Raw genomic sequence first — 16,733 nt, forward strand, 5'->3', positions numbered from 1 at the left:
ACAAAATTCCTGTTGATTAATAATCGTCTGACTTGTTTCAGCTCAAAAAACCGGAGGCACTCAACTGAAGCTAATAATCGACTATCCGAACGAATTGCAGGCCCTGTTTAAACCAATGAGGTAAGCTCGAGCTATTTAAATTAAAAGTGCAGTATTTCGAACAAAACCGTAAACTATCAGTTTTAAACTCTTCTCATAAATCTCGTCTCGGTCGAATACGAATTTAAGGAAAAAGCCAGGACAAAAAAATATAACGCTTGTGTGGCATTAAGGGATTACAGAAAATTCCTTTGTCCTTATGAGAGGGTTTTGTGAGCTTGTCCGATGTCGAACTGATTAAGCACGACCAAAGGTCTATACTACTAATACTGGAGCCAATTTCGATTAAATCAAATTCTTTTCACGACTTTATTTAGTCATAAGAGACATTCAGGGTAATTTGGATGCACGAAAGCACTGAAAATCGCAATAAAATATGTATTCGTGTTGGTCATATAACTTTTCCATTATCATTATTCAGTTCTTGACAACAGGGACAGTTATCACGTGGTTCTCGAACACTATTTAGGTAGACGATCACGTGAGCATTGTCAAAAATTACTGTCATACATCTCAGAAACACGTTTTATATCGAATACTGCACGAAAACTTTTTTACAGCTTGAGATTTTTGCAACTTTTGAAAACAGTTTGTCAGTTTTTACGTTAGTTACACTTGTCACGTGGTTCTAGAATATTATTTAGCTAGACGGTCACGTGACAATTGTCAAAATTACTAACATGAATCTCAGAAACACGTCTCGTTTCGAAAACTGTTTTAAATTGTAATTCTTGCAAATTCTAGACAAATTTTGACATTTATGACAATATAACGTGATTTTTGGAAGATAATTTAACTAGACAGTTGCGTGACTACTGTCAAAATAACTGTCACAAGTGTCAGAAACACGTTTTATATTGAATGCTGCAAGAAAACTTTTCTAAACCTTGTTTTTTACGACTGAGCACAGTGTATCAGTTTTGACGTTAGTTACAGTTGTCACGTGGTTCTAGAACATTATTTAGCTAGACGGTCACGTGACAATTGTCAAAATAACTGACAGAAATCTCAGAAACACGTCTCGTTTCAAAAACTGTAAGAAGTTCAGCGACACCGCTTCCTGACTGACTGTACCAAATCTCGTAGTGTTTTTAAAGTTATTGCACAGGAAATTTAACGAGGATTCCAAAAATGTGCTTAGAACTGTCATTTTCTTACTTTAAGTGCATCACGTGACTGCATAGATAAATTATCCCATAAAACTAAATTTGTCTAGAATCTGCAAGAATTAAAGTTACCACAGTTTTTGAAACAAAACGTGTTAGATTATGACAGTTATTTTAACAATTATCATGTAACCGTTTAGCTAAATAGTGTTCTAAAATCATGACAGCAGACGTGTTTCTGAGATTTTTTATAGATGGTTTGACTGTTGTCATGTGACTGTCTAGCAAAATTATTTTCTAAAATCACGTAATATCTGTCACGAATGTTAAAACATAGAAAACGAATGATAAAAAAACTAAAATTGTATTTTTGATCATACAGCATATTGGCAGTATATTTCAATGTAGAATCGATGATTAAAATTTTTTCGCAATCTTTAAAATACATCCTGTATAATATTATAAAATTAATGGTGTTTTTCTTATGTAAATTGTTTGTTTTTTGATATACCGTTATCTACAATTTTTAATCTACCGCCATTAATTATAATAATTTGGCAACACTGTTTTACTAATACTGGAGCCAATTTCGATTAAATCAAATTCTTTTCACGACTTTATTTAGTCATAAGAGACTTGAGAGGGTAATTTGGATGCACGAAAGCACTGAAAATCGCAATCAAATATGTATTCGTGTTGGTCATATAACTTTTCCCATTTCGTTGGGTGAGTGTAGAAAGAACACGGGTAAACTTACGGCAACAATGATCGATGAGTTTTAAGGTGTTTTTGGGCTTTATGTAGTTGTTAGACGACACGTTACGTCGACGATACTATCGGCCATTTGTTTTCTGTTCGGTAATATTTTATGGGGAACGTAAATATTAAAACGTCAGCAATTTGCTTATTATGGTTTGCCGTTGTCTAAAAGCAATGTTGATGTTTTATGAAGGGTCAAAAATAATGCTAATTTTCCTGGATTTTATACATAATCTACCCTTAAAAGTACTTAAAAGAAACAAGAAAATTACAGGTAATGAATATCGTCATATTTACTCACGTCAAAGGTTAGTTCCAAATATGGTTCTTGGTTCCCTTTAATGCAGTGCAGTGCTTAACATACACATTTGCACAGTTTAATACACTTACTGTGGAAATTAAGCATTAGGAAAGCAAAATAAGATTTTTAGAATGAAAAATGTGAAATTGAAAGGATAACTGGAAAAAAAGTACTGAAACTGTCAATCCCTGTCAGAAAATCAAACCAATACTATCACAATTTAAATTTCGAGATTTTTTTTTCTTGTTCAAATACATATTTGATCATTTTCAATGACATCAAATCACTGTCCTACTCGTGTACAAGTAAAGACAATTTTTACGGTATTGTCCTTTGCTGTGAAACGTGCTATTCAACTTTGACCGCTCATGTAATAAATTTGACATCTAAGAGTGTTTTTATGTGTTTTGTCATCTTAATTGCAAAGTTTGAGTATTTTTGTTAGAATTGTTGTTAAATTTGTCGTTTCTTTCAGACGTAACACACTTTTTTTAATTTTTTCTTGGTTTTTTGTAGTTAACATGTCATATCTGACAATCTTGCTAATGACAGCAAAATCTCACTCGTGTACAAATAAAGACAATTTTTACGTCATTGTCCTTTGCTGTAAAACGTGCTATTCAACTTTGACAGGTTGGATTGATGAAAATTCGACTTTGCTAACTGGTTACATAAATTCAAACTGTAGTTGTGCAAATAACTGTACTATTGCCTTTTGCATCACAATTAACTAATGGTAATGAGGCTTTAGGTACCGTTTAACTGTCATAAACGTGTTTGCTGCTCATTTCAAGTCACACTCTAAACGACCACTGCCCAAACAAACAAACCTTTTGAGACTGGCAGAGTCAATCTCATCATCACAAACAGGCTGCATTTCCAGGCGGTCTCTGTTATGATAAACAAGATTGTTTAGAAACTAGTTTAATCCAACAAAGCGAGACCGATTGACTCTATTCTGGATCCCAAAACCGTAACATAATGACCGGAAGTTACGGTCGGTTTGTTTTCGTTTAAAGGGCCGCAGCGGCTACGTGGCCAGGTAATTGATAATGTTAATAATGCGTTTTAGATGGGACTCCGATGTGTAATTAGAGTGCAGTTGGGTTTCTCTACCAATTTAGTCATGCAACAGCTCTGATTAGTATAACCGATCAATTTAGATGAGCGTAAATGTAGCAAAAAGTTGAATTCAGTTGTTTCCACTAAAAACTAAACAAAATTTTGATAATTATTGCGTTGGTAGTGTTACTGCCAAGTTTGTATGTATACCTGCATATTTTTGCACCGGTAATGTCATCCTAATAACTTTTTTTAGTTTTGTTTTAAAGTTGAAACAAAGAATAAACAAACGTTAGGTACGTCACTGGTTTAGTAAACGCAAAATCGTGACTGGGTTTCTCATGTAAATGTTCCAATCCCTTTGGAGTATGAGGCATTTATAAAGAGTCCTCATCTTTTAAAAATCTTTATAGCTACGTTTTTGATATATTGGCCTAAATGTATGACTTTATCTAAGTTTGTTCAAGGAGTAGTTGTTTTAAACTTGACTCATCATTTTCTTTTTTAATATAAAGAAAATATAAAAATTGCGTTATTACTGATAAAAAATAAAATAATTTGTATGTAAGATTAAAACACTCTATTTCTAAGTACTCTGAAGATGAGAGAACTTTTGCCTATCTAGTTTGCTCTACAAGGTGTCCGAAAAACAATGATCCAAATTAGTAGGGGGTCAAAGGGCATAAAAAAAACAAACGATTAGGCAAAATTTGATGTATTAGAAAGATTTTGCATGATGTTTAGGAAGAGTTATTTAATAAGCCAAACGTAAATAACATACTTTTTGTGGGATATTGACTTAAAATATAGTTTTCTTTCGGGTCAATAGTCACCAACTGTAAGAGTTAGTTACATTTGCCAAAAAACCTTCTTAAACATCCTGTATTCGTATTGAAAATGAGCAAGATCAACATATTTAATTTTTATGGCACACCCGGTATAAGATTTTGAGGATTTCAGGAAAATATGGCATTTTTCTTCCAGTACAGCGTAACCGATTTCAATTAGTAATTTTATATTACCAATTTGTAACTTAAAATACGTACTGAACACTTTGTCTATAAAATAATTATAACCTTTAATTTTCTATACAGAGCTTTTTTATATTGAGCTTAACCACTCATTGTTTTATTGATACTAATTTGTGCCTTTGTTTTTCGGATAATCTCTATAAAGTTCTACAAAAAACGAACAAGAAAAAAAATTTTTAAACATTTTAAGAGATTATTTCCTTCCTATCAATTTTGACCAATCGCTATCAAGAATTAGTATAACAAATGTAAATTTTAAGTGGAAAAATCACTTGTCAACAACTGTCAGCTGTCAGAAGTTTTTCCGGAAAAAAATTCGAAAAAATTGCACACTCGTCCCAACAACATAAAGAATAGTGTTACCCTTTCTAGCTTGAAAGTTATTGTTCTTATTAATTATTGTTCTTATTGTTTTAATTAAAATAAAATGTTTTTCTAATTTTGGCATATAAAGTGACACTTTTCAAAACTGATTAGAGTGACAAAACGTTTTACTTTTCGTAACTAGTTACGAAAAGTATCACTTTATGTAACTAGTTATGAAAAGTTTATTTCATCCCTCCCTGTTTTTATGCATTTCCGTAGAAACATATGGGCGACATCCATCATAACATGTCGTTGTCACAGTGAATATTTCTGTTAAATCACTTTAAAAGATGGTTTTTACCGCTTTTGGGTCAAAATTAGAAAAAATTATGTATGAAACACGTTTCGAATTTAAAACCACTCTCGCTCATGCTATTTAAAACAAAATACTTAGAAACTCGTTTTTCCGAATTTTTCCGGAAAAATTAAATGCACTAGGGATATTACCCCCGAGAAAAACCTACTATACAGACTCCACTGGTAATTCTCAAGAATACCCCACAAAAGATGAAAATGTTAAAAAATTTTACTTTGTACTAACTAGTTACTTCAAGCAATACAAGAATATATTCTTTTTGCAATCACCCACCAAGAATGTATGCTGCTAAAAAATACATAAAAAATAATCTCATACAAGTGTATGTAAAAGTATCTTCTAATCCATACAGTTTGCGATATGCAAAATCATTACGTCCCATTTTCCAGTTGACGAACGACTCTGATAGATAAGAAAATGCCTTTTCGTACGTGTCCGGAAAGTTAAAGGTGGAAAATTTCCATATTTCCGTACAACACACACACACACGACTTGGGCGCCCCTATAATAATAGTCGAAGCAATGAAAGAACAGTTTACGGAACATCCTACTACGTTATTATATTAGGTTTCGCATTTCCACACGCCATAAATAATTTTTATTCGGAAATATAATACACGTCCAATAAAATCCAAGTTTTATCGGAAAGAAAAAAGTCCCGTAACGCATTTGCCGCTCCCACGAAAAAATAATAAAAAACCTCAATAAACTCGATTTTATGAGGTTTTCTGGTCAAATATAGAGCAATAAATGGCCTAAATTAGAATTGTAATTTAAATTTTGACGCGGTTGTGAAGCGTTTTAATTTTCCTGCTTTCTATTTGAACTACATTAATACTCAAACAAAGAGTGAAATCACAATATTACTGAAATGAACTAATCGTTACCCCATACATGTTATAATTGATTTTATCTTTATTATTAGCATTCTTTAGCCGTTAATATTATTATACAGAGTGGACCTGCTGTTTTTTCTGTATGAATAAAGCGGTGAGTGTCATATTTTAGTGGATTGTGAACCGTAAAAATCATACACTTTGACAATACTGTATAAATAAATTTATCTTTTACCACTGTGTTTCCAAAAACAAAACATTTACCCTACAATTCGTTTAGAAAATTTCGACGTGCAGTTTGTTACAAGCCCATTTCGTATGCTTGCCACCTTTGTAGGCAAATCCAAATTTACCATTCCTGTAAAATCAGGTAAAAGACGACGAGGAAAACTGTGGAAGCTTCGACTACGTGCTTTCGTGCATATTGCATTTACTATGGGTAGTCCATTTTGGAACTATATTGTTTCACCATTAAAGCAACAAAGTTCGAAAAAAAACCGCATTAACGGTCCCCCAATAAAACGCGTTCATTTGTCAGAAATGGTCAGAGCAAATAACCGCTCTAATGGCAGCTCGTTAACAGATCAAACATAGAAACGATTTTCCCTGTTCCGAGTTAGGATATTCTTTATGCAAAATTAATAGAGGCTCTTTGTTTAAGTCGCGAATTTCGCATTTTGAGCGCTATTAAACTAAAATTAAATGACTATGTTTAAATAGTGGGTTCTAGTGTGCTCTCTGTGTTTAACGTCGGGCTTTAATTGATTTTTGTTGTACTTTTAATGACCGCTTCTCTTTATAATTTGTATTAATTTAACAACTGGAAATGCTAGCTACATAAATAATTGTAAGTTTAAAAATTTTTTGAGATTTAGTATCTAGCTAACATGGTTCAATGGCGTCTTTGTTTGCTTAGGTTATATTTTTGGCAGTATTTTTTCAGTATTTAAAAAAGAAACAAATAGCTGAATTTATAAGAATCCACAAGGTGTTCTATTTAATATAACAAGGTTATTGCAATTCTTTGATACAAGTGGCAACGTGGTAATGATTACTACTATTTTAGATCAATGTTGCCAGGTCTACCGTTTGTCTGTTTTTATTTTTGTATGTATAATACAGCGCTTAATAACATTGCCATTATGTGGGTTTTGAAACGTTTTATATACTACAAATTGTCAAATCCAAATGTTTTATTTTGTAGTGTTTTTCAGGATATTGGATAGGAAATTTAATGAACATTTCAAAAATGTACTTAAAACACTCATTTTCTGAGTCCAAGTGGGTTCTACAGGCAATTTTGTCCCTGACTGTTTTTTCAAACTGTATTTCTGGCAGTTCAAACTTTGACACCCCGTTTCTCCCTGATTGTAATCAATTTTATGATTTTTTTTCAAGTTATTGGATAGGAAATTTAACGAGAAACCCAAAAATGTGCTTAAAACAGTCATTTTCTTAGTCTAAGTGGGATTTACAGGCGATTTTGTCTGTGACTGTCCTTTCAAACTGTGTATTTCGGTCAGTTCAAACTTCAGCATTCATTGTCATACATTTCAGAAACACGTTTTATATCGAATACTGCACGAACACTTTTTTACAGCTTGAGATTTTTGCAACTTTTGAGCACGGTTTGTCAGTTTTGACGTTAGTTACAGTTCTCACGTGGTTCTAGAACATTATTTAGCTAGACGGTCACGTGACAATTGTCAAAATTACTGACATGAATCTCAGAAACACGTCTCGTTTCGAAAACTGTGTTAAACTGAATTTCTTGCAATTTCTAGACAAGTTTTGACAGTTTTGATTTTAGGGACAGTTGTCACGTGGTTCTCGAACACTATTTAGCTAGACGATCACGTGACCATTGTCAAAAATTATTGTTATACATCTTAGAAATACGTTTTATATCGAATACTGCACGAAAACTTTTTTACAGCTTGAGATTTTTGCAACTTTTGAGCACAGTTTGTCAGTTTTGACGTTAGTTACAGTTGCCACGTGGTTCTCATTATTTAGCTAGACGGTCACGTGACAATTGTCAAAATTACTGACATGAATCTCAGAAACTTGTCTCGTTTCGAAAACTGTTTTAAATTGTAATTCTTGCAAATTCTAGACAAATTTTGACATTTATGACAATATAACGTGATTCTTGGAAGATAATTTAACTAGACAGTTGCGTGACTACTGTCAAAATAACTGTCACAAGTGTCAGAAACACGTTTTATATTGAATGCTGCAAGAAAACTTTTCTAAACCTTGATTTGTACGACTGAGCACAGTTTGTCAGTTTTGACGTTAGTTACAGTTGTCACGTGATTGTAGAACATTATTTAGCTAGACGGTCACGTGACAATTGTCAAAAAAAGTGACAGAAATCTCAGATACACGTCTCGTTTCAAAAACTGTAAGAAGTTCAGCGACACCGCTTCCTGAATGACTGTACCAAATCTCGTAGTGTTTTTAAAGTTATTGCACAGGAAATTTAATAATGAGGATTCCAAAAATGTTCTTAGAACTGTAATTTTCTTACTTTAAGTACATGACGTGACTGCATAGATAAATTATCCCATAAAACTAAATTTGTCTAGAATCTGCAAGAATTAAAGTTACCACAGTTTTTGAAACAAAACGTGTTAGATTTATGATAGTTATTTTAACAATTATCACGTAACCGTTTAGCTAAATAGTGTTCTAAAATCATGACAGCTGTCATTAACGTCAAAAATGTCAAACTGTGCTAAAAGATGAAAAAATCAGGGTTTCGAAAAGTTTTCGTGTAGTATTTGATATAAAACGTGTTTCTGAGATTTTTAATAGATGTTTTGACTGGTGTCATGTGACTGTCTAGCTAAATTATTTTCTAAAATCACGTGATATCTGTCACGAATGTTAAAACATAGAAAACGAATGATAAAAAAATTAAAACTGTATTTTTGAGATCATACAGCATATTGGCAGTATTTTTCGATGTAGAAATAATATTATAAAATTAATTGTGTTTTTCTTATGTAAATTGTTTGTTTTTTGATATACCATTATCTACAATTTTTAATCTACCGCCATTAATTATATTAATTTGGCAACACTGTTTTAAATTAAGCTATAAAGATATCTATAAATGTTTAGGTAACATCTACTGTTGCAGAATGAACGAAACGTCGAGGAATAATTTTTACTAATAATTTATTGTCCCGCTACGCCAATTGAAACAGTGGTATAATTTGCAATAAAAATGTATTTACCTCCAGCCAAAAAGAAAACTTACAATTTACTTAGTTTAGCCAGTAAAGTTAGATTTCTTTCAAGAATCTATTTTTTTTCTTATTTCAGATTTCCCCGAGAACAACAGACGCTGCCTAATCATTTTTACTTTACGGACTACGAGAGACACAACGCTGAAATAGCTGCTTTTCATTTAGACAGGTAATTTAAGTTTTAGTTAAGTACCTATTTATTTCAGCAATTTCGCTATTATTCTTTAAACAAACTTGCTTCGTGGTTATAGGCAAATAGTATTATTAGTAGAGACAGTTTGTTCGCGCAATCAATCAAACGTATATGCTGTTTAATATTAAGCTTATTTAATTCTAATAAACGGAAAATCAGTTCTGGTTGAAATGTCAAGACGGCAGATAATAGTATCTAACATATTGTCTGACCCTAGCTGAAAATGTAGATTTGCTGGGAATACAATCCTAAGGCATGGCGTATAAAGAAAATACAGATATAAAGACAAACAATCCATTGGGGAAAAGCGGCTATCGAGATAGAAAAGCTCCCCCATAAGCATAACGTGCCATCAGCGCACATTCAGAAACACATTCGCTTTGAATTTTATTAAGAGGAAAGGCCCTCCAGACGGACGAATACGTCTGAATTTTATTATGAGGCAAGTGCGGAGGTCTTCGGTGTATGGTTACTAGTGCCAAAGGTACGTTTTGCGAATAATCGAGGCGTAAAATTTAAATATCCCTAACGCTGAAACTAAAACTGGCCTGTTTACTTTTAAGTCAATGCAACTGTAGTGCAGACACTTATAAAACTACCACAAGAAAATTGGTTTTTACGTAATGTAGTCCAAGAAAACAGTTTAATTTTAGTTTAATAACTGGAACTAAACGTGAATTCCACATAGTTTTTATTGATTTACCGTTCAATTCATGATAGATCCATCTGGGATTTTTCTCCCACTTTGTTGTCGTTAGCAAGCCATAACTAACTTTATCGCTCTAACTGCCGAAATTAGCATTAATTCAGTTGCTGAACTCTTGAAATGTTTACATGGAGTATTTTACATAATTTTATGTTAAAACTGCCAATATTTTTACCTTTAGAAGTAGATATTCTAGGAAATTTTCTAATTATTGAGTGTATAAACATATCGGTTAGAACATATTATAGAACAAAATTTGACATTAATTGTCAAATAGGTTTATTGTTTAATGCTGCCAACTTAATAACAATAATTGCAATCTCCAGTAAAATAATAGCTATTTATGTAACCAGTTACGAAAAGTTCGATTTTGTGTAACGAATGAATGTTTGTAGGGCGAGCGCAGCGAGGTCCTACAATTTGAATGAGTTACACAATAAGACATTTTCGAAACGTGTTGCATACATAATTTTTTCTAATTTTGACCAAAAAGCTGTGAAAACCATCTTTTAAAGTGATTTAACACAAATATTCACTTTCCTAGCACCTTGTATAAACAGTGACAACGACATGTTATGATGGATGTCGCTCATATGTTTCTACGGAAATGCATAAAACAGGGAGTGATGAAATAAACTTTTCATAACTAGTTACATAAAGTGATACTTTTCGTAACTAGTTACGAAAAGAAAAACGTTTTGTCACTCCAATCAATTTTGAAAAGTGTCACTTTATATGCCAAAAATAGAAAAATATAATTTGTTTGTGATACTATCTTAATTAGCAGGATTTAAACACAGAGACAATTTATGTTATGCTTTTCAGTATTACCTAAAAACACGTATATTAAGATAGTTTGCATCAAATAATTCCGCAAAGTAAAACTATTTTGAGGTGTGATTATCAATCTAAAATTTAAACAATAGTATATTACGTAACGAGTGTTGGACAAAGCATTTTACGCACGAAGTAGAAACAGTTACCGGCGAGCGTGTATGTAGTTCCATGAGGGCGTAAAATGCTTTAGTACGCACGTGTGACATACTATACTTTACTTACGATCAAGTTGTAAAGTCCTGTTTTTTCATTCAAGTGTGAAATTATGTATTAGATAATAAGTGTGGTAAGTAGGTTATTACCGCACGCGTGTAAAACTTCCTTACGTATTATAATATACAATGCATTATCAACAACAGTGCGGTAACCAGATTACACATAAAATTCTGTAACCTTGTTTTACTTTTAAAATCAGTCATTATCAGATAGGTGCACCAATACCAGCAACATAATATACTACTTACCGCATGCATCAGTGCTGTAAAATACACTTACAGCATTGTTGTAGATAAAATTTATTTCTGGAAATTTCAGAGTTTTGTATAGGAAATCAATTAAAAATTAAAGATAAGGAAATGCTTCGTGAGTGACACGTGTCAGTCTGTTGAAACAGAACTAATTTGACGTTTATGACAAATAAAAGAAAAATGACAAAGAAATGACTGTAATCGAGACACCAAACCAAAAATGTTTATTTTATTTTGCGTTCAAAATATTTGTACACAAATCATTTGAAAAATCGGAACAGTTTGTTTCAATTGGACAGCAGGAGGATCATATGATATATGTAAGAAATTTGAATTGATTTTGCAATAATTGACAAAGCACAAAATTGTTTACGATATTTTGTGTTTTACGAAAAAGTTACTAATTTTCACAAACCCAGTATAAAGTACAATATTACTACATCCAGTGGTCCATAAACGTCTAAAATACAATCGGCCATCATTCACAATGTATAAAATAACGATGTTTACATTTCTAAGTAAATACGTTTACTTACGACCTCAGTGTAAATAGCTATTTACGCATAGTTTTCCGTTACGTAATGAACCTCTTTACGCACAGCTGTAAAAAAAGCGCACAGTTTTAAGATCGGCCACAAACTATCGCTCTAATGCTGGGAAAATTGATTTTGTTTACATTTCTTCCTTTACCAAAGTATATTAGATGGAGATCATCGCGTAATGCATTGTTCATACAGTTTTAAGTAACTACCACTTCTTCTAGAATATTATCTGCAATAGCAAACACATCAAGTAATATTACTAAATATTTTCTCTTTCTTCTTACTAACTGTAATGTCACCATAAATAATTATTTTAAGAACAACACTAATAATTATTTAAGTAACATGATTTGTGATTTTTTTTTATTACGTTATTATTTTTTCCTTTAGTGGCATACCTATGATTAGTACAAATATGGTGTCAATACGTTGAAAATATACTTTTTTAATGAAAAGTTACACTGAATTATATGAATTGCATAAACAGGACTTTCCATTTGGTCGTAGGTAAAGTATAGTACGTCATATGTGCTCTAAGACATTTTACGCACTCATGGAATAACACACTCGCCGCTACGCGGCTTCTTGCGTAACTTTTTCCCTATCGTGCGTAAAGTGCTTCTTACAGCACTAGTTACGTAATATACTATTTTGTTGGAATTTTCTATAAGAATATTTTGTTTTTCGTGCTGCTTCAAAACTATTTTTGAGAAAGAATTTCCAGTTTAAGGTTTGAATTAAAAATGTCATCTACATGTGCGTCAAATTAAGCTCATCTAAAGGAAAACCAGTCGGATGTATTTAAAATCTTTGCGGCTACTTGAAATTAACTGTTTTAATAATAGCAGACCCCAATTAGGTATTCAGTGACCATTAATAGTAAATAAAGCGGGCGCCGATGTCGAGCAAAAGAACGCTCCGAGCTGCAAACTAGCAGAGGCGTGCCTGGTGCCGGACTAAATAAATAACCACAGGTCAGTAGGTGTACTTTTAATTCAGTCCATAATTAACTCGTAAATATTAACGGGACGTGCGAGCGCGAGGCCGTCGAATCAATTTAGCTTAACTCAAAAAGTTAAACCCGGTTTGAATTATTTACAGTCCGGCTTGGCTTACGGTGAAATCCGCGTTATTTCTCATTCGGGATCACTGTTTTTGACACTACCCAAACTCCCTTTTCATATTACTGGAATGGCTTTTATTACCCAAGTGAGTTACTGGCTAATAGGTATTGTCAAAAACCAACTAACTAAATAACTACTTTTACAAATTTGACATGGACTTACTAAAAAATATGGAAATTAACCATTATAAAATTAAAGAATATCAACTCTTTTAGGAGTAAAAATATTAACAAATATTTAAGAACCCAAACTTCACTACCTATTTTTTCTCGAGTAAATTATAATTATAAGGCTACTAGAGTGTTTAAAGTTGTTCTCTAAGGACGATCTGAGCCACTGAGAAAGCTTGTATCCTCGTTCAGACTCCACACCAGTATGAGGAATTGTCGACAACAATAATTATTCATAGACGAACTGTAAAAATGCCCTCAATTTCCGCCATTTTGTTAAATTTTGGGACCAAATCTAGTCTTGGTTGGATTGGAAGCCCTAATCTTTACGTAAAGTAGTCCTTTACGTAACAATACACATAGTTCATTACGTAACTATTAACTTTGTGTAGCAGCAAAATTAGTTTAATTTGAAAAAAACTGTACGTATCGGGAAACAATTCTGCTATACAGGGTGTCCAAAAAGTTTGGAATATTGCAAATATCTCGATAACTTCTAAATTTATTTTTCTCAAAGTTTTTATATTGTTAGTAAATAAAAGCGCATGAGGGTGGAACTTTAAAGGTTTGCAACTTTAAAGATCGATTTGAACTAACAAACAATGTCACATAGATCGGGGGACGAGTTTTAAAATTTTGTGTTTCCATACAGCATTTTGGAACCCTGACAGTAAAATTCTGAACTTGTATACGCGAATTAATTGTTTTTATTAATTTGTACTACCAAACAAATTAATCTATTTTTCTACACAATAAATTGTATCCTGCAGAATGGTTTACGTTAAGATTTTTACGACGCTATATTAACGGCTAAAATTGAAAATAAATGAAATCGCATGCAGCCTATTTCTTGCAATTTTCCTTATAGCATCCTTTTCTATAATTTATTTTTAAGAGTAATGAGGTTTTTCTGCAGATTCAAGAACTGAAACTGAAAGATTCAAGGATCTGCAGAAAAACGCAGCAGTAACGCAGCGCAGCGCCCTGTTTCTTCATAAACACCAATTCAACGATTTACAGAAAAATTACTTTTACAACATTTTTCTATGCACAGTTTACCCGATAAAACTCAAGTTTTATCGTGGATATAACCTATGAGTAAATCCTTCAAAAAACATGATTTTTGAACAATTAAATAGGCAAATAGGAACTTACTTATTGGATTTTTTTTACATCATTCCCTCAAATAAAGTTATGAAATCGTGTATCGTTGAATTGGTCTTTATGAGTACTCTTAAAATCTGAAGTAATATACAGGGTGTTAGGTTTGAACTAAAAAAGTTGGTATACTTTGTGACTGTATACTTGAAAACCTCGTTCCACCTTCACGTCATGCGCATTTATTTACTATAACAATATGAAGAAAACTTTTACAAAAATAAAATCAGTAGGTTTCGAGATATTTGCAATATTCCAGACTTTTTGGAAACCCTGTATAATTGTTATATTATACACAAGTTGAGGTTAAAATCTAAATCTAATTATAAAAATCTTGTACGAAACAGGTTGGAAAATCATTATTTTGTGTATCTCGCTTACTACACACAAAATTGTACTTTTTGTCATGTAAACATTAATTCTAAAACTTCACAGAAAATCTATAGTCTGGCAATTTAGGTGGTCAAAGTTCATATTACTTAAGTGTTACGTTTATGGTATATTCTTGTTAATCACAGGAATCACATTTTCAAAATGTTGTTGCAATTTCAAGTTAATTATCTCGCAAACGGTTACAGAAGTTTTGGACGTGACCAAAAATGTGAACTATGTGAACCGGGTTAACAAGGTTACAACTAGCAGAGAATTTGTTATTGAAAACTTTTACTGTTTTTTTTTATTTTTAAACACCTGGTATATGTTCATTTGTGTTGCGGTTAGCACGAGGTAAAAGAGCAAGTCAAAACGAACTTTCGGTGCTTTTTACAGTGGCTGAATTCCCGTAAATGGCGGAGATACGGAATTTTCTAAATTTTAGAAAAAACGAAAAGAAAGATCTCAGAAAATTCATCAAGCTTTCACAATCATAATTAATTTTTTATTTAAAAAAAAAAACGATGTTTTCAAAACAGAGTTTTACAATTTATTTTGGTCTTTTCTTAGAAAGCACTTTTTTGAACATTAATCAACTGCTACCTGTACTATTTAAAATGGCAACAGATTTAAATTAATTACAGAGACCGAATCAAAGTACACAAACTTAAAAGGTCAAAAAAAATTTGTTCTTTTGGAATAGATAAAAAAATGAGTCCTTCACAACTTGTGTATATCTGTATGACAATGTTACTATTATTGAAGTTAGTTCCCATTTTTCAGTAAAACATTTATATGGTAAAATTTAATATTTAACTTCAAACACGTGTGTACTTGAAATACCAAAAGCTCAAACCAGCGCTCGAACGTGAAATACCTAAATATTTCAGTCGGCACAAAGGCTCCGTAATCTATTTTAAATGATTTCGCCGGCGATCTGTAACAAGATATATCCAGTCGTTTTCCGAATATTGCAATTAAAATACGATTACAACTCCGAAAGTGTGATTTAGCGTAATTGTTTCCAAAGTACTCCGAAAAATACCGTAGAGGGAATAGAAATTATGCGCGGTACAAGCGCTTTCCGCGCGACATTTAACTCGGAATATGCTATTAAATAAATAAATTCAATGCAAGAGTGAATTTAGTTTTAAGTGTGTAAAAAAGAAGTTTTGCGTTTAAGTTACATACTAAAAGTCAAAAGTAGATTGGTCAGTTTGGTAACATTGATGCTTCCATTCGAAGCAAATTGGACAAATTTGTCTTTAAGAAATTTAGTAACATTCCCAACGGCGCTTGGGTAGAATTTTTCAGTTTGTGAGAAAATTTTGAACTGAATTGACAGAACTTAGTTTATTGAAGTTTTAGACGATAACCTTATTTTTTATTTTTGTATACGTTTTACTGTGAATGATTTTAAAATCACAGTTGTAAACTGAGTAGTCTAGCTGGTTCCAACTTTGCTATATTCTGCTTACTGTTTAGGTACAAAACTGGATCAAAGTGTTCTTATGTTTTTCATTGTTTTCCAATTAAATTTCAACAGTTGTATCTAAGAAACTCACAGAAACTTTGAAAAAAATGGTTAATGTAAATGTGTACTGTCCCACAATCTGCTAGAATATGACACACATTTTGCTTATAAAAGCGGTAAATATTCATAAGTAGAATTGTACCGTTTCGCTTCCCTGGGGGCATTAAAAATCCATCAACCAAAAAGTTGTCAGGAAATAAATCTTAAACTTTAGCGCCCCGCTCAGTAAGTTGCATTACTCTGTATCCGAAAAGTTCTTGTAATTTTAACCGAGGCCGATATTCGAGCTCTTTGCCGAACCTGATGTTCTCTTTTTATTCGGGCGACAAAGGAGGAATGACAAATTTTCCCGCTTCAACAAATAACCGCATTTTTCATTGCGCCGAGACCCTAATTTATACGCGCCGGCTTTCGAAAACCCTATACTTTGACTATATTGTATATTGAATTTCTTATTTAAAAAACGTGACTGGATAAACGTGGTTTTTTGCCACTAT

The 16,733-nt window shown here is 32.4% G+C and overlaps 1 protein-coding gene across 2 annotated transcripts in view; it reads left to right on the forward strand.

The window, feature by feature from the left end:
* LOC145740051 (extracellular serine/threonine protein CG31145) overlaps window positions 1–16,733 on the forward strand; it is a 149,206-nt gene that overhangs the window by 86,267 nt on the left and 46,206 nt on the right. For both annotated transcript variants that reach the window (XM_081995380.1, XM_081995379.1), the window contains 2 exons: window positions 42–120; window positions 9,210–9,302. In XM_081995380.1, coding sequence (XP_081851506.1) covers window positions 42–120; window positions 9,210–9,302 — 172 coding nt within the window. The remainder of the gene's footprint in view (window positions 1–41; window positions 121–9,209; window positions 9,303–16,733) is intronic.

Source organism: Ips typographus, linkage group LG1 (genome assembly GCF_016097725.1).
Source record: "Ips typographus isolate SLU linkage group LG1, UJ_Ityp_2.0, whole genome shotgun sequence".
Taxonomy (NCBI): Eukaryota; Metazoa; Arthropoda; class Insecta; order Coleoptera; family Curculionidae; genus Ips; species Ips typographus.